The sequence below is a fragment of the Phalacrocorax carbo genome, chromosome 15 (genome assembly GCF_963921805.1).
Source record: "Phalacrocorax carbo chromosome 15, bPhaCar2.1, whole genome shotgun sequence".
NCBI classification, from domain to species: Eukaryota; Metazoa; Chordata; class Aves; order Suliformes; family Phalacrocoracidae; genus Phalacrocorax; species Phalacrocorax carbo.
In genome coordinates this window covers 4,528,316-4,554,616 of record NC_087527.1, presented here as the reverse complement: position 1 = coordinate 4,554,616, position 26,301 = coordinate 4,528,316, and the positions used below count along the sequence as shown (strand labels likewise).

At 43.4% G+C, this 26,301-nt stretch overlaps 1 protein-coding gene across 1 annotated transcript; it reads right to left on the bottom strand.

Annotated features, from left to right (window-relative positions):
* Window positions 1-3,322: 3,322 nt before the first annotated feature.
* On the bottom strand, window positions 3,323-26,048 carry HORMAD2 (HORMA domain containing 2). Its single transcript, XM_009510303.2, has 12 exons — window positions 25,955-26,048; window positions 24,946-25,090; window positions 23,536-23,599; window positions 22,476-22,512; window positions 21,186-21,206; window positions 20,415-20,441; window positions 19,003-19,070; window positions 15,989-16,140; window positions 15,154-15,407; window positions 14,198-14,306; window positions 13,035-13,099; window positions 3,323-3,949 (listed from the first exon to the last, which is right to left on the bottom strand). The coding sequence occupies exons 1-12, from the start codon at window positions 26,003-26,005 to the stop codon at window positions 3,845-3,847; spliced, it is 1,098 nt and encodes a 365-aa protein (XP_009508598.1). The 5' UTR covers window positions 26,006-26,048; the 3' UTR covers window positions 3,323-3,844.
* Window positions 26,049-26,301: the final 253 nt, after the last annotated feature.

Here is a 26,301-nt window from a genome sequence, read left to right as displayed (position 1 = left end):
GTGGCATGACAAATGCAGGCACTCCACTAGGGCAGGCCACAACCACATACTTTACCTGCTGACTCAAGAGGAAGAATGCAGAACCTACAGAAATTAAAGTTCCAGCCAAAATCCTGAGATGGTAATCTCGTAGATTCTTCAGGTAAAGATTTATGATTAGAATTATACTCATGAAAATACTAGCTGATTTCTAATCACATTTATAGCAAGGTATATCCAAGCTATTTCACTGGTATCACTTCAGAAACCTACTGGAGGAAAAAAATGACCGCTTAGCTCATTTTGGATAGTGTTACAGTATGATTTTTGTATTACCACCATGGGTAGCGGTCCCTCCACGTGCCAATGAAATCAATAGCAAAACTCTTAACCCTCCTGTTTTAAGTGTGAAAGAATCTTCATTTCTCCTACTCCCATGTCATGTTTCATTTCTTCTCTCTGCTCTCCTCCCAAAACTGAAAGCAGCAGCAGTCAGATCAGATGATTTCCTAGATCGCAGACGGCCGTGGAAATCCCGAAAGAATCCTCAGTTTTCAGGTGAAAAACGTATGTTGACACCTGTCCATAAGATTACTGTGCAGTACCAGGGGCTGGGGTTATTTTCTTGTTGAGGACAGTGTATTTAAGGATGTGGTTGAGACAATGCATTTTCCGTTTGACTTCAGTTTGACTTTCAGTTTGAAACAGAGATACTACTCTTCTTGTTAAAGACTATCCCAGAAACAAGGAACGATTTTTAGAAGCACCGCCAACCTGGTTTTGGCTCGGCAGGTTAAGGATATCCACATTACATCTATTAAAAAGCCTGTGGTCACGATAAATGAGAAAGGGTTCCCCTTCTTCACTGATTTTCTGAAAAACCCTGTGAAGCATTCACTTTCCCCTTACGGAATGTTCCCAATATTCTGGTTTTTTTAAAGCGGCTTGTAATCTTAATTGTTGTTCGTATCTTTGGGAGATCAAAGGGAGGATGTCTGTGATTCTTTGTATTACTCACTGTTGCATTAGCACAAAGATCACATATTCATTTATTTTGGTTTAAGAAGTAACAGTCTCCTTTCACTGCACGCACATAATTACTGTAAGCATTCAGGGGACTTGCCAAATGATGCATGGGGGAGGAGGAGAATCTTTGAAGAAAATTGTTCAAACGTAATTTAGTTCACTAATTGGCAAGGGACCGTTACTAACGAATTGCTTCTGTTTTATGTCAGTAGTGAATCAGGTTGATGATGTGTAACATACATTAAGTCAGTTAATGAGTATTAACTAGAAATGCGACTGAAACACAAGAAAAAGGTTTTTTACCTTTTGCTAGCCAAGCAGAATCGCTAATAAATAAAAGGATATGTGTAAGTGGCTTATATGATTCCAATCTGCAGTGGAAAGACTTTTCTTAGAATCTGATGGTAACCACAAGTTTGTGGGAAAGAAAAATCAGACGCTTACTGTGGCAGTTCATCACAAGTTACTTTATTTCTAACTGAGCCTGAAATGAAAATGACTAAAAGTCATTACCGTAAAATAGCTGATTAGAAGGCAATGTGAACTGAGACAGTGAGTCTCTGGCCATGGCTACAAGACCAAGACATCATGCAGCCAACTAAGCTGTGGATTTACTTCGCGGTGTCTGTGTGCACACTCTTACTATGTGGTAACACAAGATAGCTTACTTCACTTTCATTGTGGGACAAGACACTTTGCAGCTTCCAGCACGCACCAAGCAAGCTGGCATGCCCCTAAGCCTTGCGGTATCATGCGTATAGGAGCAAGACTAACTTGAGTAGCCATAATCACAGGCACGTTTGATTTTCTCCCCACACGCACAACACAACCACATGACAAGGCTCTGGGTACAGGCAGGAGTCAGTGGGCCGAAGGAATATGGAAGCCACACAGGCTAGCAGTGCCAGGGCAGAGCTTTCAGGTCAAGGCAGGTCCTGAGCTGTAGCTGTTCTGTGAAGAACACAGGCCTCCCATGGATGTGCAGGCGTGAGAGCAAATATCATTACAAAATCTGGGTAGAAGGAAGATTTCTGGTTTGCTCTGGCATGTGAACAAACTGGCTTATTAGGCCACAGGTGCAAAAAATGAGAACACAGGACTGAAAGTAAGGATAAAATGGCTAACTCTCGTGTTCTGCAAGCTTTGTGAAATAAGCATCAAGCCACGAAACCTGCCCGACACTGCTGCAGGCTCAGGGACAGTCAGTGGTCTGTCTGCCTTGGGCTGGGTAAGGACTGCTGTGGCATTAGCATTAGGATTGCAATGCATTACTCAGCTACCTGGAGAAGGAGGTCGACTGAGCATCTAGGGGTGCTCAGCTTCAGCATTATCTCTACCCAGTCAGGCAGTTCTAGCCTGGCTTTCAACTCTTTCAGATGGCCAGCCGGAATAAAAGCACAAGAGAGAGGCATTAATCCCCACCTTTTATCCAGTCAAGGGAAGGTCACCGTTTCAGCAGTGAGGAAGGCCCCTGATGTATGGAGCCAACCTCAAGCATTGCCACAGCAGAAGACCTCACCCTACCAGTGGCGACAGGGAACCTGCTGTGTCAAGCAGTAGCACCGGTGGCTGGCCGAGGTCCTTCAATCAGATGCCCTAGGCACTGCACTATGGGTCAGCCACGTGTCAAGTGATCCCCACTGCTTTCTACAGAGCTTGCTACTGACATACACCAAGAAAGAAACACCTTATGTCCAAAACCACTGCTTCAGGTCCTGCCCCAAAATATCTTTGCTGCATATCTGAAATGTCAGGTATGCTGCGACACTACTGGGTGCACATTACTCTGTGTACTCTAGTGCTTTTATTTCCCCATCACCAAAAGACTGGAACAGTGCAGGTGGTCAACATTACGTTGGGAAGAGAGTGTACTACATTCCCTTCTTCACTGTTTCATACTGCAGCATCTCTTTTGTGAGATCTATAAAGTAATGCAAAGGCTGTTCCCTGAACATCTTTTTGAAAATGTCTAAGACCAATGGAGACCATTTTGCTCCTCCCACTCCAGTAACAGCCATTAAGACTTGACAGAGTTCCGGCCAGGCACTCTACACCACACAAAGCACCACACCTTTGCTCCGAGGGACGCAGAATCTTTTTCATTTGTTGCTGTTGTTCTCCTTACCTGTATTTACAACCACACGGTACTTTTATAAAAGTTAGGTTTTAAACGTGGTGTATTTCGACACAATTTATATCGCACAACTGTCTAAGCCCCTTGGCACATGGTGGGATGCTGTTTTAGAAATAAGCTGATAATATAGTCATAGCAACACTACTTGCAGAGTCAGAAAAAAAACCATCCAGCACCAGCAGAAAATGTGTATAGATTACTTTATCTCTGTATTCAGTATAGATAAAAACCCTTTGAAAAAAAAATCTATGCTCCGGAAACAGTAGATAGGATGAAGTTAAGCACAATCTAGTAACTCATGAGACTTGTTGCTTGCTGGCATTGATACCTCAGAGAGTTCATCTTGAAATAGTGCCATTATATATTGATGGCATGCTGGCAAAGGACAGTCCAGCCGCAGAGGAGGAAATATAGCCAGTGAGGGGGGTGTCAGGGAGAGAGACAGAAAGAAACACACAAACACCATTCACATGGAATCATAATCAACTTCAGAACATGAAACAAGTGCTGTTGGTTGACATCATCATGACAACTATGGTGCTTGCTGTCTCTTTGCAATCCCAAGTTCGTACTAGACAAATAAATGTGTAGAAATATACGTGGTCTGTGGAAGAGTTAGATATTGGAAAAGAGTAAAGGTCTTTACTAGTCAGAAGACAATGCAAACTCACACCTTCCAAGATGCATTGTGTGTCAGAATGAACTTCATTTCCTGCCTTCCATAAGCAGCTTCTCTGGTTCACTGACCTTCCTTTTCTTCTTGGGTCCTATTACCTCTTCCTGGCTAAACGCAATGTTCAGGCTGTTTATCTGTAAGAACCATCAGAAACAGTGATCATTCTCACGGTACAAGCCCCTGCTAGATGAGTCAAGAAATACAACATCCAAAACTACAGTAGTTTTCCTGGATCCTCTTGGGTTTGTTCAGTGTGATCCTAGTCTCCAGAAAAGCAATTAGGCAGGGAATCAAAATTGGAATACTGAATGGAACTGGGACTGGAAGATTTGTGAAAGCAACAGGCTTGGCTTCAGGGAGAGAGAATGGTTTTGGTGGGACTCATTTCCCCCCTGCTGAAAGAAAACATGAGGAGCAAGGAGACCTCTGAGAAATACAATAGCTTACAGGGCATAGCTTTTTTCACCAACCTCGGATAATCATAAAAGTATGTGAAAGAAGGGGGGCGCATGTCAAACTTGTGGTCACTGGAAACAGCCTTTCAGGAGGAGACATACAGTACCTCTATTTGTGTGTCAGGGAAATTCAACACAAGTTGATCCATCTCAGACTTCAAAGTCTAGCTGTGAGTCTGCAAAAAAATCCTAAGCAAAGCAAGCTTTTTTCCCAAGGCTTAACTTCCCTCTAGAAAGACACAAACCTCCCTCAAAAATATTCAGGGGCCTACAAACCAAAAGGTTAAAAACCACAGAAAAATATATGTTAGAATATAAATGGGTCAATGGTACAGGCAATTCAGACAGACCACAGAGAGATGGACAGCCAGACCAACAGTTGGAGCGTTGGCTGTGCCAAGTGACAAACTCACTCACGCTCGTTATCACAGAACATATTTGCATTTTTACAATAATAATCTGGAGCTACAGAGAGTAACGTGTGTTTTTGCCCACCCAGAAGGGACAAAGCACACAGTCTGGCAGAGTAACCTCTCTTGCTCTCACTGGAACTGAGCTGCAGGGACACACCACTGCTTCAACTCTGCCTCCAACAGAAAGTTCATTTGGGTGAAAGTAAGGTGAATGAAGAAGGAAAAGAGTGCTAAGTGAGTTCCTGCTCCAAAACAGGAGTACCTTACTCCAGTTTCACCATAAAACATGAGGAATCCCCTATCTGAAGCAGGATAAACACAAGGAGTTAAAAAAGAGCTATTCCATAATGCATCATGAAGAAAAGCACAAGGTCTCCAGATTACAAGATGTGGTTATTATAGAATTCCCCACTCACGTCATCAAGGCTTTCTTTCTATCTGACCTTGGTATGAGGCTTCAGTAATCTCTACATAGTGATGGTCTTCCTAATGTGTGCAATAATTCCGATTGTGGATTAACAGCAAAATAGTTTGAAACAACCTCACTTCGCCTCTCTATCGTGTTTCAGATTGTTTTTCCTCCCCTCTTTCCTCCTCTTCATTATGAGCAACACAATATTGCTTAATGCAGAAAGGACAATTTCCTTTCCACAAAAACAGAGAAAACAAGAATCTGCCAAAGTGGGACAGGCAGGTTCTTAATCCTGCACACAGAACAACACAAAACTTCCAATGCTGCCCAAGGGCGTATTTGCTTGAGGAAAGAGCAGTGAGTGGATCTCTGTGTTACAGCTCCTGACCTGATACCCAGCTGTTCAAACTGGCATTTTAGGCAGCTATTTACTTCCCTCTCCCTGGCATCGTTTTAACCTGTCTGCTTCCTTTCTTGAAGTAAAGGGCCCAGAGCGGGGAAACTGCATCCAAAAACTCTCCAGTGCTAACACAGCTGCAGGGTTTGTACCCTGTCCTGCTGGCCACACAATAAAGCAAAGTGATGATCTCCAGTCTCCCAACCCCCAGTCACCTGAATTAGGCAGCTCTCCTTCTGTTTTAGCCTAAACCACATAAAGAGAGCATCAGCTGGAGTCGGTGCTTTCATTTCCTCTATTGAGGAATGGATGTTCTGCAGCACGGGAAACTACTCAGTGAAGTTTTTACCCCTTTGCTCCTCCTCTGAAATTTTCTGCATGGACAGGATACTTTTGAGGGGGGAGAAAAAGCCACAACGAGCAGCTGCTCATGCAGAGTCCACTGTAACCCTCCGACAGTCGTCCTCCTCTTTACCACAAGCAGTACAACCACCTAACAGGAACCTGAGACGACTAAAAACATCTATGCAAGCCATCAAGGACTCTAGACAAGCACCATTCCTCTGTTGAATGAATAAGATGTCAACTCTGTGAGGTATTTCACCAAAGCCAACATGTCCTGTCCTGCCCCTGCCCAGCACAAGTTGACGTAGGAACTTAGAGCCAGTAACAGACCCCAAGTCCAACTTCCAGGTCCCGTCCTTAAGCAAACACTCAAGCTTCTTCCCCAGAAATGTTGCTCTAAATGGGATTAAGACATATCCTACCTATGTTTATTTGACTTTAACCAGAAAGTAAACCTCTTAAACAGTGTGGTGAAAAGCAGGAAATCCCTCCCATTGACTAAACATACAATCAAAGCCTCCAGAAGTTGATTAATTCTAATTTTTTCCCAGGTACTGGGATGCTTGACTTAGAATAACTGATGGGAGAGCTTGTGCTATACGAATGTTGGGTTTTTTTGTCTTACACAAACACTCCAGGCCCTTGGCTCCACTGATGAGCCAGGTGCTATAAAAGCACGTAGGACAAGGCCCAGGCCCTTGCACGCTTCCCCTGCAAAGGGACCGCACTGACAACAGGACAGGTGGGACAAGTCCAGATCAAGTCGCAAGGACAGGAACAGACCCATGGCCTGCTGACTCTGAGCCCAAGGTGTAGTTCTGGGTCTAGGTCATAAGTGTGAATACACAGTGAATTTGCATCTCCTGTTCTACAATACTGCACTACATGTAAAAATGTAATACTTTGCCTCACAGCCCTTCTGTAAAAATACAGCTAACTTGTGAATCATACAAGTGTTACTAATTTCTGGCATAAAACTAACAGGACAGCTGCACATTGTCTGGAGAAGATATCAGGCTAAAAATAGATTAGACTTAGATTAAACCTTTCCCAAGGCAGACTGGTGCAGAATGAGCAGACCACAGCTACACTGCTATTCTTAGATAGACAAAATCAGGACCTAGTTTTGTGCTCTGCAATTATCAATCCCCAGTGTCCCCATGTATTCCGGCCAAAAATTCCCAGCATAAATCGAAGCAAATTTACAGCTCTTCTGACATGTGTTTTGCTTACCAAGGCATCCTACATAGAAAAGCTAAATTTGCACAAGAGCATTCGACTGTGTCCCTCTTTGTCCCTGGCCTGCCCCATGCTGAGGTTTGGCACTTGGCAAATTTTATGCCCTCAGAAGTGTTCCCTTTGTCAGGGAGCGTTTCGTCTGGTACCTCATACCTACTCTGACAAATTCAGAAGCACATCCATGTCTAAAGAAGTCCAGTTCCATCAAGCGAGCCAGAAGAATAAGGACTGAGATACAAGACTTAACTGCTGTAATAAGGCAAAATGATCCTCAGGTGTCAGGGGACATCTATCATCATCAGGAAACTTTAATCAGAGAGAGCCAGTGCCTGATGTATCCGGTGATTTCAGCTGCAGCTGACATTGACTCAATAGCACAGCAAATGCTTGCCACTTTCAAAAATCAAGCCAGTGACTCTTTAAATTGATCCTCTGAAACCTGAGGCATCCCTGGTGAATGGCCATTTTGTTAAATGGGAAATTCCATTTAACATAAGGACAAATTTTTTTTCTACTGCGAGCGTTGATCAAATACTGGCAACAAGCTGTCCAGAGAGGTTGTGGAGTCTTCATCCTTGGACATATTCAACATCTGACTGGACAAGGTCTTGAGAAATCTGCTCCACTTCACCCTGCTTTGAGCAGGTAGGTTGGACATGACGGTCTCCTAATGTCCCTTCAGACCTCAGTGATTCTGCAAAGGCACGGTGGTTAAATGCTCAATGCAGGGCTCAGCACCAGTTCTCGGATTAGTTTCCAGTAAAGTGATTGCACTGGCATCAGTGAAATTAATCCTGATTTTAATCTGTACAAGTGGAGGAGAATCATGCTGGCTAGCCTGAAAGCCAATTTACACAGGTGGAAGAATGAAAGACCCTCACTGTGGTGCTTCTGTGGAAACTTGCCACATTTTTGTCCCCAGGAAGCCATGCCAACACATCACTGACTACCACTAGTCCTCTTCCTTTTCCATAGCTCGCTGTTAAGATTTTTGACATTCAACGCAATTTCTTTTTCCGTGAACTGGAAGCCCCACAGGCCTGCTCTATACCTCATGTATTTTGTAGCATCTAAAGGACCAATGAACAGATTTTTCCAGAGTCTAAAAAACCAAAATTCTTCAAAAACACCTGTTGAAAAAATATGTATCAATCTCTCTCCTTAAAATCTCTTTCAGGGCCCTCAATCACACTATACACTGCCGTGCTGGCCATTTTGATTGCCAGATCACAATCCAATACGCCTCCCAAGACCAGAAGCCTTCCCCCATAAGATTACAGCATCGTAACCAAGGAGGCGAAAAGCAACGGACACGCCTTCTGCCTACTAGGCCGCTACCCAGCTTAGTCCCTCATGGGATATTAGATCTGTCCAACCTTAATTTATGCAGATTTCTCTAGGGGGTCTGGTTGCTAGCATGTATGTTATGAAAAGGCAGCCAGCACGGAAGCTCCACGTCTTCTTGCGGATGTCCCTGGGGTAGCTGTCAGGGAAACTGAGGGCGGAAGGGTTAAACCTCCCCAGATCTGCGGGGTGACGGGCCTCACCTCTGAGCAAAGAGGTCACTAGGAAACTGTTTCCTGCACACTAGACAGGGATAACTCATGCAAGGGATGAACGGCCCCACGATACAGCTAAGGATCTGACGTGAATTGAGAGAAGCCAGGAATTTCCTGACCTCCCTGTCTCACTCCTCCCAGAATGGCCTGAGCTCACAGGAAGGAGAGATGCAAGCTCATCTCTGAATCTTTCTCTCTTCATTGTTTGGGTCTGTGTAGCCTCAGCTGGTTTGGAGGAGAAAATGTTCTGGGAACTTCTCATCAGATACAGCTCTCTTGATAGACAGTTAGAGATAAACCTTTCTTTTTTTTCTTTTCTGCAAAAGTTCAAGATAATGACATTGCCACAGAAAAATGCTTTCCTATTGCTCTGCAAATGGCAGGCTTCACCCTTCAACTGCTTTCTGTCATGGCAATTTTAAAAGTGGTTTGCCTGAGAAAAATCAGACAACAAAGGTCTTGATCTCCAAGCTGTTATTCCGCAATTGGATCCACTTGCACTGACCTTCACTTTCAGACAGAAGCCGCGTACAACACGGAAGCTGCGCAAAGGCACACAAATCTCCATCAGGGTGCCCAGGGCCCTGGGCACCAACAGGACACTGATCACTGGCACACAAGGCAGATCTTCCTCACAATGTGTCATCCGTGAAAGATTGTCTTCACACTGACTTCCACCGCTGATACAACCCCTTGGAGAAAGAGAACGTGACCAGGTAGCCAAGTCTTCTGCATGGGAGCAGCAGCTGGAGGCCAGACAGGCTATCCTCTGAGGTCTAAACCAGCACTGATTTACAACATTTAGGAAGGAATCGCTCCCTAGACACCTAACTTTCAGACATCTCCAGTTACGAGAGCTAATCCACATGGCAGGAGTATGCCTACAGCAGGCAGTGAATCGCAGTGCAGAGACTCCTGAGCTATCATTGATCCCAACTGATTATGTCTACACAAGGCCAAGTGTCATCACACTTCCTCACATCCCACAGCAGCCTACGAGCACAAGCACAGCCAGTCTGGCAGCATAAGCAGTCTCTGGCCCTAGCTAATGAAGCCAGAAACTTGGGAGGCAGAACAGACTTGTGCTGTGCTGATATGGCCACACCATTTCCAGCCCTGGCACAGGCTCGGTCAGGGGCAATTCAAGGCTCTGCATGGCTGCTTCAGTGTGCAGTGAGACCATGCTCTAAGGACCACCCCAGAACTTCAGCCCACAGTTTCCTGATGGGAGATTAAAGCCTGCAGAGGCGTCCACATGGTCAGGTTTTACTCATCCTCTAGCTCTGTTTCATTCCAAACTCATTCCACTGCAACATGTTTGCTTACAGGAAGACAAAATTAATCCTGCAAAATTAATTTGCAGGACAAGAACATTAAAGGATTCACAAAAGGATAAAGGAGTGTGCTGAAGAATTCAAGAATTCATCTTAAGTTCACTGTGGGACCCCATTCTCGTCAGCAGATTTCTATAAGCTAGATCAATGGGCAGCAATTCCCTATTTTACGCAACTTTCACAACTCCTAGAATGCCAGTGGAAAGTAGCAAGACACATAAAGATAGCACACTGGGCCAAATCCTTGGCTGATTCAATGAGAAAAACTCTCCTCAAGTCAGCAGAGGTAGGCTAATTTACATGCTGGTGTCTAACTCCGGATGATTAAGTACAGAGATGCTTTGCTGGGAAAGGGCAATCTCTCATTTGATCCTAAGTATCATCAATCATGAGATTGCAGATAACAAGCCAGTTGAGTACATGAAAATTTTTCTCCAATCTGAAAAGCCCTCTGTCAGAGGCTCTCCATGGACATTACTAAAGGCCAGTTACTGGACAGGAATAGCTGCTTCTCTTTTGGCAGATCTGCATCCTTTGCCTCTCCCATGCCAATTAGAAAAAATAAGCCTTTAACACTTTCATTCCTGGTTTTCCTGAAGGGCTATAGGTCAGGAAGATAATGACCAATAGTCAGTTCCAATAGCACAGTTTTTATTTTTGATAACCCAGGAACCAGAAAGATTATAGCAGTTCACTTCAGATGAAGAGAAGTAATAGGCTCAGCCACATTTCCACTTGTGACTGCAGGTACCATTTCTGAACTCAGCACTACTTGAATATCAAATCCTTGTACAAATACCAAATTCTGGGACACTCCAGATTGTTTTAGACAGGTCTGAAAATCTTGGCCTGTATGTTCAACTGTACAGAGAGTGCTTTAAACCCGAGTCCCTGAGGCACTGGTCCATGGACAGCTGAACAGCTAACACTGCCACCAGAAGGGCAGGTCTCCCCCGCAGACCCTCTTCGCCTGTTCCTTGCCGCCCAGTCTTACCCACTCCCTTACAGTGGTGCTGCTCCATCAGCGATCGTTCTGTGAGCTAGTTCAAGGGGATCTTCTTGTGGAATCCTAACGCTTAAAGTCACGCACTAGTCTAGACTAGCAAATCTAAGGAAGGGGACAAGTCTGCCCAACAAAGGGAGACCTCCATGGCCTGGTCTAGGCTGTTCCCCAAAGCCCCTCCACACACCAAGCTGATTAAACTCTGAAATCAAGGAAAAGACAAGTCACTTTGAAGACCTCATAGCTCCTTAAAGCAGAGAGCTTCTCTGAACACAGCTGGCAGTTGGAAAATGCTATTACTTGGCTGTACTGTAGTCCAGATAGCAACAAGGTGCTCCCACTCCCACCCCAACAGGCCTGCTTCCACCCATCTTACCTATACTTGACCCTGTTAGATAATACCCGACTCACACTTCCCATCCACCCAAGCTTATCCTCAGTTCTTAAGACAAACTTCACTCACCAGTTTGGCTTCCTGATTCAAGTGGAATACACAATGGTCATTTGTTTTAACTACTTCCCTCAGAAAAGAAGGGAAAGTCCCTCTCATATGGAAAATAGTGTCAAATTTTTATTAGCACTGGCTTTACAATGAGGATCTGCACTTTTTAACTAGTGACTTGACTTTGTTTTTCCCTAAACTGACTGAAATATTAGCCAACTTCTAAGGTACGATGGTTTAAAAAATAGTATCAAACAATACATTAAAAAATCCCTCTGCCATGCAGAATCTACCAGGCAGAGGGTTTGGGATTATTTTTTTTTCAGGTCTTTGGACACATACAATGGATAAAGTGACTCTTACATTTTTCAGCAACTAATGCTGTTTCCACCACCTTCAGACACTCTCACTATTGCTACCGTATTCTAATGAAATTCACATGCTGCAAGAGAGAGGTGTCTGGTGCTCTGCTTACAATTGTGACAGACTCGAAAGAATGTCAGAGCATGAATCAGTGGGACAACCACGAGTTACAAACAAAAAAGGCTCCTGTTTTCACACAGACGACAGCATAAACAATGATCAGAAGGAAACTGGAGGATGTGACACAAAAGAAAATGTGGTTAAAGTTTGAAAAATACCAGCCTAGGCACAGAAGTTCATTTCTAAGATCCAGAGTCAAGGCAAATACTTCACAGATGCCTTTTGAATGACATGTTAAGTTGTAGTCTCCAGTTGCTGTCTGGGTTAGACACCCTGGGATTCTTTTCAACAGAGGCGGGGAAAATTTTAGTAGCAATTTCCTACTCTCATTAACTTATCCTGTAAAGATTCACTTTCTGAATGTTCAAGCTCACACAATTTTCACCTAATCTGAATGGAAGGAGGATCAAGTGGCAAGTCCAGTGGTATTCAGAGATTTGCCCAGTCACTGAAAAAGCCTCTGCAGAAGCCCATGAATTGGAGCTCTGATTCTGACTCAGGGTTTGGCCTGGGCAGCCTTCAGGATGGAATTAATTTCACATAATTTACTTATCTAAAGTTATATGTCTGGTCTACCCTAGTTATTTGGGTTGCCCCAACAACCACTGAAAAAGAGATCAGCACCTCCAGGGGATAATTCTTCCTGTCCTAGAGAGGTAGCCAAAAAGGGATAGGATCCAGTAAGTACCTGTGACTCACATGTAAAGATAGACTGGAAGCAAGAAAGGAGAAGTGAAGACCATGTTAGGCAACAGACAAACACACCTTTCAAACCTAAAACAGGGTGGTGATTTCAGAAGCTTAATCCAAAAATGCACACAGGTAAGCCAGCCTGGCTGGGACACTGATCCGTTTAGTCTGCACATGTAATTCACAACTGCCAGCTCCAGAGGAGAGTACAAAATTCTTGTACTGGATGTATGAAATAAGCTGACCATGGAAAGTTTCTTCCTAAATGCTTCCAGTCCATGCTTATATCCCTATGCCATAATAATTTGTCGCCTCTATGTATTTTGATACTGCACAATAAATCCATTAATGTTAGTTGAACCCTGTGCCATCCTAGATGACATAATGCTCCACAGCAATGAATTCCACCTTGCCTGATGCATCTTAGAGCCACTAAAATTTGCTCACCTGCTGAGATGCCCTTGAGCAAGGCATTCCACCTGTCTCCTTTGTTTCCAGCTTCTTCTTTCCACCTACAATCCAAACATCAAATCAAAACTAGCTCCAAAGTTAAAACCCTACATTTAATTGGGAAAAAAAGAAAATAAAAAGTAAAATATCCAGAAGCATGACTAAACCGCTGTAGCAAAATCCCATGCCTGATCTGAAATTGTGTAGTTTTTGCTCTTAGGCTCTGCCAACACTGGCAGTTTATTCCTGACAGATTTTGGAATAAAGTGTCATCTGAATGTGCAATATGTCGTCTTGCAGCAGCTCCTATCACTGAAACTTAAAATCCTTTTTAACCTGGTTTCCTAAGAAAACAAAGCTTATGTCTGCATGTGCTCTGTCCAAGTGGGTGTGTGTACAGGGAAGGAGGGGAGCTCTCCCCTGACTATTGATCTTATTAGACAGTTTCAATAGAGTTTGAGGGGGGGGGTCCCAAAGCGCCTCAGTTTCATGAAAACAGGCACTTGATTAGAGGAGGAAGATCCTGTTAATATCCCCACAGTGGGAAAGGTGGCAGTATGAGTTCACCCCTTATTAGTCATTGGAGGATCTGCAGTAGAAAGACCTGAAAAGGTGAATTCATAGGCAGACAGGCTTCTTTATTCCACTGCTTGGGGATCTCAGGAATGCTATTTACCATTTTGTCACTAGATGGTATTGTTCCACAGGCTATCTGAGAGCCTCAAAGGTCAAATCCAGCATGGTATATCAGAAGATAGGTTGACTGAAGTGAGAGAAAAGGCTTTTTTTCATGTATTTTCATGTATGTTTTCACATATGGAAGTCACTAGCAAAATTAAACTGTAACATCTAAAGGAAGGAGCTTTGGTGAAATGTAGATAATGTAACTCAGTATTGATGAACTGTGCATTTCCTCCATATCTGAAAAAAACCTGCTGAGCTAAAGAGGTGGAAGGATATCGATAAAAAATCAAATGTTTCTGTTAACAAAGCAAGCATATTCAAAAAGCCCCCTATTACAGTTTAATCTGATCTGACACAAAATTCAAACAGCCTGACAAAACTCTTGACCCATTTCACAGTAAGTGAGAAAGCCTAAATATTATGCTAGGATACAGTCATGAGCACAAGCTCCTTCAGTTTTGAAACTGGGCATTTACCTCTATCTTGACGGTAAAAAGAAGATGCTGCTGTTTTCCAGCCTGGATGGGTGTCACTTTTGGCCTTTCCACACTTACTTGAATCTGCTCTGACAGGGAAAGGGTGATGCTGTAAAGCAAATGATGCTTTGTCTTAATAGCATAACCTAAAAAATACGCCAAGGTGGTAAATCCATAAACCCAGCACTGATAGGGATGAGATTTTCACAGCTCCTCAGTGTCCAGGCCTTCCTTCTCCCAAGCCTTCAGGTCTTTTGAGAGAGAAATTTTCTAAGAAAAAAACACAATTCCGACCTAAACAGCTTCCTATCTTCGTGAGTTAGTTATGCTGGGGTTTATTCCACTGACCACCTAATATTAAACCACCAAGCCTGAGCTACCAGTCCAGGCTGCCCCTTCTGTCATTTTGAAGAGGTACCACATGAGGACCATTCATTCCAGCCTACCTTGGTGTCTAAGGAAATTACCTGAATTACCTGCTAAAGAGGCCTCCCCCTCCACTAAGTGCAGAGGGGGCCTAGAGAAATGAGGCACAACACACAACTTTTATATGGCTAGAGGTGAGCGGAAGGAATCCCACCTAACTACACAGTGGAATATGGCTCAGTCCTGAGGAACGCCAAGTGGAAATGCGATTTTCTCCATTTTGTGCATGTTTGTGCGTAAGTGTGCGTGTGTGGTGGGTGTGTGCACACGCATGTGTCATGTCTCTCTGTACGATCACTGCCCTCTTCTGGGAGAATGTACGAGACTCGGGGAGTCAGTGGGTATGCTGGAATGAAATTCAATTTATGTCCATGGACTTCCAGCATCGGCATTCAATCTGCTCTAGTGCTGATGCCCTACACAAGCCAAAATCCTTCTTAAACTAGGATTCTGAGAAATGTTCTTTAAGGAGAGTTTTGCTAGACAAACTGCATTCCTCCAGCAAGAGCTGAAAAGAGCTGTTTCTATACCTTTGTGCTCCCCTCTTCTTCCTCTTCATCACAGTCTAACCCTTGATGGGAGATCTCAGTAGGGCCATTCTTCTGGATCAGGTTGCATTCAACTGTCCCCATTCTTTTCTTTTCAGTTGTCACTCTCACTTTCATGAGGTGGAAACCAGTGGAGACTGACCCTACTTTCAGGTTGACAGGATCGCCATCAAACAACAGGTCACCAGAGCTGCCATCTTCCTTAAAGCCTGGGGGCTGGTAATCTTTGGGAGTTACTGCACAGGGAGAAAGAACCCACCAATGTCAGAGAAATAAAGTTCCATCTCTCCTTAATCTCATTTATATAGAACAAGTGTTTACCAGCCTCAAGTATCAACATCAACTATTAAAAATATTCAGGGGGTGGGGAGGTGGTTAGGAAGAAGGAAGAGAATGCAAAGATAAAAAATGAGCTGATCAAATGTTATCAGGGAGCTCAAAGAAATAATGACTTTAGGATGCTAAGATACCATTAATGTGCTCAACTTTCTGGAGCAGAACCTGACAAATGCAGGATGCCTGCTCCTTAAAAAAAAAAAAAAACAAGCACAAAAACTGTGAAGGAGGAGGATGTCTCCCTTTCACACTGCACGGCTGTACTTCTTACACAGATGTTCAGCCCTTTCTTAAAAAGAATCTGCCATCCCTGTGTGTCAGAAGGCTTTACTATGTTTTACACCATTTCTCACTGTTATCAGTTAACAGCTTCTACCATTTCACCATTCTATGCTTTACTTACTTTACAGGGGCTCATGATTAGCACAGAAACTGATGGAAATGGAGTTTCTCCCCACAGCACACACTGTTCTCCACCTACCATCATTGTAGTAGAGGAGTTTCATGGTCAGAGTAATGTCGTTGGGAAGTGGCCCCAGGTTTTGCATTAACAGGTACAGTTTACGGATCAGGAGCCTGCTGGCCTGTTTAAGGTCCTCGCTGCACACCCCATTCACAAAGTTCATTTGGTTGCTACAAAGAATAACAGATTTGTTTTCCTCAGTCATGAATATTCACGATCTAATTACAAATACAGTGCACCCACTCACTTGTCTGAAACAAAGCTACAATGCCTTTATGTAATTTCCAGATAAACAGGGAAGTGAAACAGACTCCAGGGATGGGGTGGCATCAGCAAAACAACAGCTCTAAACTAAGAGGCATGGCATTTACATTTGAACGGACTTTGTAGCTGGGGCAATGGACCCCATTATACAAATGTCATGACTCACTTGTTTGAACATGATTAAATTGGATCAAAGGACCATAAAACAAGTGCCTTTCACCTAAGCAATTTCAGGAATGAGAGGAATGAGGTGAGAATCCCATATAAAGCCGATTAATCACAGGGGCTATTTTCAAGTCCATTTTGCAGTTTGAAGAGAAGTGAATGGCATGTTCTCACTTCAATTCCATGTAAGAAAAACTAGCTCAGAAGCCCATTTTTCAAAAGTGACTAAGGGGCATTCTTCTCACCTCCTTCACCCATGCAAATGTCAGCTGGCTAGTCTAAGCAAGCAGCCTAGACTGAGATAAACGTCTAACAGAAGTGGGATGAATCGCCCTCTGGAGGAGTTTGTTTCTTTTGACTACAGAGGTAGATGAGATGAGCAGCTCAGATCAGCCTGCTAACATCAGACAGCTGAAGATGGACTAGATGAATCACTACGTGACTAAGGAACCTAAACTTCCTGAACTTTCAATGAGAAGGGTCATCAAAAAAATGCAGCTCCTCCTTTGGAAGACAGCTGGCAGGTGGATGACTATATACAGGTGGGATGGTGCCTAACACAATCAAACAATCAAAAGCAGTAAATAACCCAAGAGAGCAGAGAGGATCCCAGGGCTGAATATGACTGACTAAATCACTGGAAGGAATGGCTTTGTTAAGACTATTTTCCCCTTCCAGGTGAAGCTTCTTGGCTCGTAATGAAAACCAAGTGGCTGTTGAATGGCTTGAATTTGCAGGGTATACAGGGTATGGTTCGGTAGGCTCCAAACTGCCAACAGCAAAACTCTGTCCTGAGCACACTGTGCTATTAGATTAAATCTTGTGTGTTCAGAAACATACATCAGGAGAGAGGACCAATGCTGGCAATGCCTAAGATGGAGTAAAGAGAAGGTAGGCCTTAGGCCTTCTCTTACACATCATCTTTATAAGTCTTGGGATTAGCGGAATAGAGACTGTAAGGGGAAAGAGTATAAGCGAAAAAAGAGATGAGACTTCCATAGGAATGAACAGGTCAAGTACTGGTTCAATATGGGAATAACATTGTGGATTTGATGCAGGAACATGTCAAAAGGTAGAAGCTGAGGAACTGAACCTCTCTGAAGGACTGGGATCAATGGCAAGGAACTCCTCCAAAATCCATCTAAAATAAGGCAGAGACTATCTAGGAGAAAGTTTCCCATTACCACTCAGATACAATGATGCAGACCCACAAAACATCTCTACGGAATGATTAACTCAGAGTTTGCACATGACAATAAACCTTGCAGGTGTATAAAAGCAGTTTTATCAGCTGAAGGAGCTGATAGCAAAGATGACACAATAGTCTGATCGATGCCAGAACATCAGTTTACTAACGACTGCAGGCACACACATGATCCTGTGATAGAAGTGTCAGTCACTGAGGAAACAGAACAGAGCCCAGGAATCTGATGCCACAGGCTTTAAAGCCTCAGACCAGTAATGAGATTTTGACAGAGCAGATATAAACACACCACCAAGATTACTTAGCCTCTTGGCCAGTATGACAGACACCAAGGGATGCTGAGTTCCATTTGGGGACTGCTGTTATTTCTAGGAACTAATGACCTCTCTGAGTAAGGCCAATTAAAAAAGCTATCTATCTTCTTTCGGATCCCAAAGCTCTCCTCTTTCCCTCAGTGTAGTGAGGACAACTGATAGCAGCTTCAATGCAGAAACAAGGTATAGTCCACGCTCAGACACAGTTCAGCTTTTCCCAACAGAAAATCACTTTGCCACACACTACAAATTACTTGGCTGTGTTTAGAGAAAGAGCGGCAAATGGCACACTCCTGCATGTTGTGGAGGAGTTTCCTGAGGAGCGTACAACACAGCAGAGCTCTCTCTTGCTGTACAGGCAGGTTCCAAGGCCCAGCAATCCATCTTTCACCAATGGCAGCTGCAGAAGCAAACTAAGACCAGGTTAATCATTTTTCTTTGCTTTGGTTACAGCCAACAGCCTTTGGTAGTATATATTTTAAACTACACAGGACCATGGCTTACTAAACACAGCTTTAAAATATCTAACAGACAGACAGAGTCAAAAAGATGCAAAAAAGCTGCTGCTTCCTGCCAAACATTTTGCAGCATCAACTCAGGCATCATAAGTGAAAGTTCTCTCAGGTCACCCATGCAAGACTGCTCAAGCAGAATACACGTATGCAAATGCCCAAGGAGAAAAATCCTGGGTACAGGAACATGATGAATGGGATCAAACCTGAAAAAGCTCCATTTGAAAGCACAAGGCTGTCTTGTAGAAGTGGAAGAACACTCATTCTTAGTTGAGACAGCAGCAAGCTCAACAACGGTGCCAGTTTCTGCATTGCTACCCTGATTAGGTACCGTTTCTATAAATGGCCCTTAACTTGGTTCTGGTGCACGTTAAGTGCCTCACTGTACTACCTACCAACATTTTTACTCATCGGCTCGACAGTTCATATCCTGTAGGGGAACTGTCCTCAACTCTGATGATACAGCTGCTTAGCAACTCAGACATGCTCTAACCATAAAGTGCAGTTTCTTCTTATTGCTTCAAGAACACAGTTTTCACAGTGCACTTCTGAGAAATAAAACCAAACCATTACCTGATGATGTCCATCTGGGGCACCTCCTTTTTGTACTTGAATTTGAACTGATACAGCTCAGTCACTGTCTAGAGATTTAACAAGAGAGAGGAAAAGAAGAAACAGGTCTCTGTCAGTAACAAGCATAAAGACACGTACTGAACTTAGCAGTGTCCTTTCACAACTTTATGCCAGAGCACAGCATTAGTTTAATGACATGACGACAGCTTGCACGGGCTTTGGCAAATTTTAACAACCACAGCTTACCTAGCACTGAAAGAATCACAAAAAACCGACAAACTTCCTGCTTCCTCCTTCCACTTCCTCTGTGGGCCTGACTCCCCAGGCTAAATCTCTAACCAGGCAGCGGGGCCAGCCAACCATCACAAGGTACTTATGTCCCCCTGTACTAAAAGGAAAAATGCGAGGTTTCCCAGCTGACAGAGTGTCACAGGGAAGCCTGGCCCAGAGTTCGGTATGGAGAGAAGGGCCTGAAGGACTCTTCCTACTAGGATATACAAACAACACTGCATGGGCAAAAGTTTCCGAATTTCACTGGTCTCAGAGTTTTACGAGGGAAATGAAAAAAAACCTACGTGATTTTCCACTTAAAAAGAAAGGATTCGCTATGATTTGAGAGAATAAAATAATTAGGAAGAACAGACTGCTTCACCACAAGACAAAGGATCAACTATAGTCCAATTCCATGCCTATAATTCACTTTTTCCAGAGGCAATGAGGTCAATTAGTAAGAGTTCAGCTGAGCCCTTAACTCCGAGCCTTCCTTATAAATCCCAGCCTTGGTATGGACTAAACTCTTGCTCTCTCCCCACATGCTGAGGTGTGACACAGCATAACTGTACTCAGGTAAGCAAAGATTGTGCAGCCGTCTCTGTGCCAGCTCTGTGAAGACAGCATGGATGCAGAACCTCGCTCACATATCATGCCACCCAGTCTGCCTCCACTGGCTAGTTGCAGACGAAATAGAAACACAACAGAGAACACTGAAAGGATAAGTAGGGGCACTACTTAACATATACATCCCAGGTCTTCTCTCCTAAACCTCTCTGCATGAAAAACCAGCTCTCTTTCAACACTATTGTTAAAAAGATGGTTCAGAAAATAATTATTTTGAATTTCCCATTTTTCTCTTCAGGAGAGAAAAACAAAAATTGCCAGAATGCCCAGTAGTTGCCTGTTACATCCCTGCCTGAGGCCCTAGATGGGCCCAAAGCCCAGTGCCTGGTAGGAGCGTTTGATCACAATCCAGCTCACTGAGCTGTCATTCTTGAGTGAAGGCAGAAGAAGAGAAAGAGGGTCACCAAGCAGCTATGTCAGGGTAGAATTTAAGCCCCCTGCAAGTCCAGTCTGAATACAAATCTACTCACCCATGCCTTCAGTTGCCTCAAAGATTAATTAAGACTCTTTCTTACCTCCGGTTCCTTGGGATTGGTGTAAATCTGTTATAAGAAAGCACAGTGAGGGCATTCTCCCCATGGATAACTTGAACCAGAGAAAAGTGACTAACAATGATATTTTCATTTTACAGCAGAGATTGTATTATCTTTAGTGTGGGATCAGAGAAAGGAATGGCTGAGAAACAGCCACCTTCTATCAGCAGTCAATACTTACCACTTCAAAGACAGGTAGAACACGCTCATCTGTGTAATGGGGGAGGAATGAGGTTCATTCCCATTCCCATTCCAACCCTCACAGGCAACTATTGATGCCTGAGATTTAACTGCTCAGATTATGTGTGGAATAGATGCATAACACAGCTCTTGGTGCTTTACAAAGGAGCAGGGCAAAAGACTTGCTATGTAGAGCACCAGAGTGTGGTTTCTTCAGGATCAGATTAATAAGGAGGACTCTTCTGCAGGGGGAAATGGAGAAGATGCAGCAGTTTCCAGGGGTGGAGGCAAGAGTTTGAGGGAAGCAATGACGCGAAGCACATGTAAGTGCTTCTAGGAGTCTAAGGATCCGTGTAAGGCCTCAGTCAGGATTTTGACATACTGAGAAAAATATTCCCACGCAGCCTAGGAAGTTCATATTTACCATATTTAAGAAAGGTCACCGGTCTATTAAAAACTATGTACATTTGACTTCCCCTTAAAAAAGGCACAAATGTGTTAACACAGCCTTGACCCCATATCTCTTTCAAGCAGGGTGGGGGAAGAAAAAACGCCTTGCATTCATTTACTTACTGTGAGGACAGCAATGTGCAACTGAGTAGAGAAAAACAAAACACAAAATCAAAATCTAACCTTAGAGGGCAAGGAAAAGAAAGACCTCTCAAAATCCAACTGCCTACACATGGTGAAGGAACAGATACATTCGACAAACTGGATTAGAAACCTTCATGCGGATTCTTCATAGCACAGCATCAGCAACACCTAGTGGCCAGTTTGCTTGGCTTTACTTGCAGTTTCCCAAGAAAACAACTGCACGCTCAGACTTCTCTCTCGGGACTCTTTCTCCGAAGCCTATGCCAATTTAAAACTCTTTTAGAAGAGCACCCACCCCTGCTGAAGACTAATATTTGCTCTCTGCTATGAAATTCCCCAAAGGTATTTAATTTATCCTATAGCAAGAAAATGTATATGGGACTCCTTTTGAAAACAGTCCTAGAACATCTCCATTTTCTCCTTAATCGCTGTCAAGTAACAATTAATTTACGTCTCATAAATAGCAGAGTACTAAACACCTCCTAGAACTGTCAGCAAGCAATAAACTGAGTTCACAACATTCTGAATTATCTTATGCACACTGACAGTTGCACTGATGTACAGGAGCCCATCTGATCATCAGCGCCGAAACCAACACCGCTTCATCTGATCTGAATGAGAGTTGGTTTGATGAACAGAGCTGATAGAGATAACAACAGCTGGTGCTTTTTCCTCTGCAAAGCAGTTTTCATGTGAGAATCAGCAAGGAATATGATTACTTACCAGCTGATTTTGTCCTGAAACCAGTTACATACCTTACTTGATGACCTACTTTCCAAAAATAGTAATAAATTCTGAACGCAAGAGAAAAGGTAGGAGGGTTAGAGAAGTTGAGAAGAAGGGAAAAGACATGGGGAAAGGCGATGAAGAAAAGCAGAAGTGCGAAACAACCTGTCTCAGGAAAACAGGGATGGAGATCAAGATCTAAGTTCTGACTGGCAGTGTCTCTACCCACATGTTAGAGAACGCAAACGTAGAACACAGAACGAAGGGAAATCCCTTTCAGGCTGCAAATTAGTTCACACACCGTCTACAGGCAAGTTTGGAGAGCAACAGCGGTCAATAGTTGGGCTCAAGAAATAAATTCCCAAACCTCACATGTATATACTCCGGGCAGGGTCTCCCCCCGATCCCACAGCTGTGAACCTGTGTTGTGTGCATGCAGGATCACTAAAATAATACAAAGCAGGAATGGAAAGATAGTTTTGTCCATACTTTATGAAGAAATAGGAAACTCTATTAAAAAAAAAAAGAAGTTAAAAAACTTACATACTGTCTCTCCAAAGCATCAAAACAACCTTGAATCCTGCCAGGGGAAAACATGTTAATACTAACCAGCAATATTTACCTCCTGATCTGTAAACACATACACATTAGATACAGTTTAAAGTGCATTTTCTTCTGGACTTAAGACAACACAGTTAGCAACACTTTGGGCTTGTACAGTCCTTTTCAGGTCAACCATCATAAAGGCGTTTTGCTGCCTTTTGCATTGTTTGTACTTCTAGGGCCCTATGCTGTCAGCCTGGGCCCCACTTACATCCTGACAAAGACACAGATTCAGGGCCTGAGGCTGGCTCTGAGCGGTTCTCTGCTCACTGCTCTGTTTTGGCTCCCCAGCCTGCTCTCCAGAGGCTCTTTCCCCGCCAGCAGTGTACTACACAGCTTGGCTGAAACTTCAATCCAAACGCAGCCTGACATGTCTGGTCTTGCACATTTTTTGTTTTCATCTGATGCACAGTTTACAGCTACAGACTTTCTCAAAGTAGCAAATATTATTTGAGGTAGCGATGGTCAGATATTTACTCTCCAAGTCAAAGCATGTGCAGCTAGGTATCTCCTTAGCACATCAAAGTCAGGCTCTCTGCTTGTTGGGAACATGCCAGCTCTGAAATACATCCTAAAGAAAGGTGTAGGGTACTTAGACACACAGTATCCAGAGAGATAAAATATTGTACATACTAAAAACCAAGCTAAAAAAATCCCTATAAAAGTGAAACAAGGGAAGACTAAACAATAACAAAATCAATCTCATTATTTTCTTTACCCTCTCTCTGTACCTACACTGCCTGTGTGTGCTCTGGGGCCTGAGCGTGGCCTCACTACAGCCAACACTTCAAGAGACCTTGAACTCACATGATCTTGGTCAGCTAATTCTGTCCTGCTTACGCACAGGGCCAAGCACTCACACTGCAGCAGTGGGAGTAGCTCTGGCACAGTCGATAGCGCTACTGGGCACAATATTTTCAAATTCAGGAAGAAGAATGTGAGGGGTAGATGTCTTGCTATTCAGCACAATCTTGTCTTAGTTTCGCTGTTACTCACTTACCACTTGACTATCTGTAGTGATCCCAGACAGCTTTTATCTTCTCGGAGAATTTTTAGACAGAGGTCTGCAACACCAGATTTAGCACACAGTTACAATCCTTATCACAGCTGTTGGGCTAACACTGAAACTAAGCCAGTTGCCCTCCCTTTTTTGGATAAAATGCGTTATCTGGAGGTCCTTTCTGAGCGGAAACATTGGTTTTCCACTGAGTCCCAGGTGGGCTGACACAAGCTTATTGCTGCATTTTCAAATGTCAAGACTTTCCTCAGATGCTCTGGGTCCCCCCCAGAAAAAGCAATAGATTTATGGCTTAATTTCGAAACACGAGCAGCTTCCATCCGCTCCTCCTTCCTCTTCTCCACTCCCATCTATTCCGCCATTCCCTAACAACACCTTCACTTCTGCATTCAGACTTCACCAGCATCTGGCGTGAGGTAAATGACTGTGCTCGCAATGAACTATTTCTGTTAAAATTTTCCAAACAGTGCATTCTACCTCTGTTTTCAGGCATTCAGAATGGCCAGAGGAAACCCATCCTGCAAACGAAGAGGCGAATCAATAACATTTTAGGATTAAACCAAGGAGCCCTCAAAGGCATGAGCAGGCCAGATGTTAACATTCTAGATCAAAATGACACTTGAAAGACCTGACGTTTTATTAGAAAGACTAGTGGCTTTTCAGGGTTAGGTGATCAAGAGCCAATCTGGGATTTCCTGTGCCCTCAACCAAGTCCACAAAGTGCGTGTGACCCCATGTCAGGATAACTAATTGCATAAGTAAAAACATGGAAACAGATGGGAATGCACAGAGACATTTCACACCCTACTACCACATCTCGAATGAACATAAAGATGTTGATGAATCAGAGCATCACTAATTCTTGTGGTCTTAAGATAGGACTTTGGTCCTTAAAGTCCTTTTTTTCCTTAAAATTCTCATTCCCAAGTGCATGGCCTTAGGGGAGATAGTTTTCAGAGAGAAAAAAGCCTCAAACAAAACAAACAAATCTACCTTCAGTCTCGCAAGGAAAGCTGAAAATGTGAAGCTCAAGAGCTCAAAAATCCAAAGGAAAATAAAACATACCAATCAGAGATAATTTTTTAAAACTTAGTGACTTTTAAGTCAATCTCCTGACTCTGAGACCTGATTCACAGGCTGGCAATACCGAGGAATTATTATAATCCAGAAGAAACCCTAAGAGAAAAGCCAACAGCTCCACATTGTCTTCTGTGCTCTCTGTCTATCTGATGCAGGACCACTGTCTGCACTGACTTGAGAAGGCCTGTCAGCTAACTTCCTAATGAACTGAACTCATATGTGTATGAGCAGCTGGAAGCTAACATATAAAGCAGATTATAGGTAAAATACAGCAAATAGAAATAAGAATTCAGCACAAACTGAAAGTGTTACCATCTAAATAGCGCGTTCCGTAAGAGCTCTCTGGGAAGAGCCCTCTCATGTATGTTATACAGGATACAGAGATGGCCAAAAGTCTTTTCACCAGCACCACAGACTGCTGCTCAGTAACAATTTTGTTGGGGAACAACACCGACTCCTGAAAAAGAAGGGCAAAGCCAAAAATAGCACCATTTTGGTGTAACACGGGGATTACATTTAGAAACAACTCTCAGCAAGTGGAAAAAGAAGGTAACTTAGAAACATAATTTTAACATTTCTCTCATCTTCATATTACACAGAGAAGACTAATATCTAACATGGGTGGGATTAAATGTTTTAAGTATCGTTATTGGTAAATCTGGCCTGATTTACTCAGCAGCAGACTGCACTGGTCATTCCCTCCCCTTTTATCACAGCTGAATGTTCCCACCCCCTCCACTGCACCAATGATGGCACTTAACAGACAACCACCCCTAAAATTAAAAAAAGCTTATAGTTTTCTGCTACCTTAGCTCTACAGAGTTAATTCTGGAGTCAAACAAGTGCCAGTGCTGGGGTGGCATTTACCACAGTACCAAAGTTCACTGCCTGCCATAGCTTTTTTTGAGATTTGGCAGCAGACCAAACAGGCCAGCACTGTACACAGAGCTAGTCTTTAGAGTGATTTTAGCACAGAGCTGTAAACAGTACATGCCTATGACTGGAGCTCACGTAAATACTAAACACTGTGTGATTTTGACATGAACGATCTCAGCGGAAAGTATACTAGGTTCAGTTCCTCTATTAGTTCGTTGCTTTTCTTCCTAATAAAGCTCTGTGCACACCTAATGAGCCTACATTTGTTTAGTCAAATACAAGCCAAAGCCCCGTGCTGTACCTTCCTGGACTCACCAAATTGGAAACAATCCAACCAAGAACAGTGAAGACACCAGAAAGTGTTCCCACCTCACCAGGCACAGGTGTGCCAGATTCAAAACTAAGAGCTAAGATTGCCAGTACCATCACATTTCAAGGTTTTTACCTTAGAGGACTTCTTCTTTTGCCTAGTCTGTAAAAGCTGGTGGGTAGCCATGCTGCACTTCAAAGACCTGCCTTCCACTTGTAATTAAAACCTGGAAAAAACAAAAAAAGACATGAGACGCCTGAAAAATACAGAGTCATTGCTATTTCTTATCTTCCTTAAACTAAGAATGAGGTTCTTCAGCCTTATTCAGGTCTAAAAGCTAATTGCCAGTCGGGACAGCTAAAGCAAACCAAGGATACTCTATGGCACTGTCTGAGAGTCTGCAGAGTGAGAAAAACTCCTTATTCACTGGTCAATAGTGTTTGAAATTCAGGGCCACAACTCTACCTGGTGTCAGCTGGTGC

Coding starts and splice junctions, on each gene's coding strand:
- HORMAD2 (XM_009510303.2), bottom strand. CDS start 26,005: ATGGCTACCCACCAGCTTTTACAGACTAGGCAAAAGAAGAAGTCCTCT. Junction 25,091..25,954: donor AAAAGAAGAAGTCCTCTAAG/GTAAAAACCTTG, acceptor CTTCTTTTTCAG/GAGTCGGTGTTGTTCCCCAA. Junction 16,141..19,002: donor CCCCAGATGGACATCATCAG/GTAATGGTTTGG, acceptor TATTCTTTGTAG/CAACCAAATGAACTTTGTGA.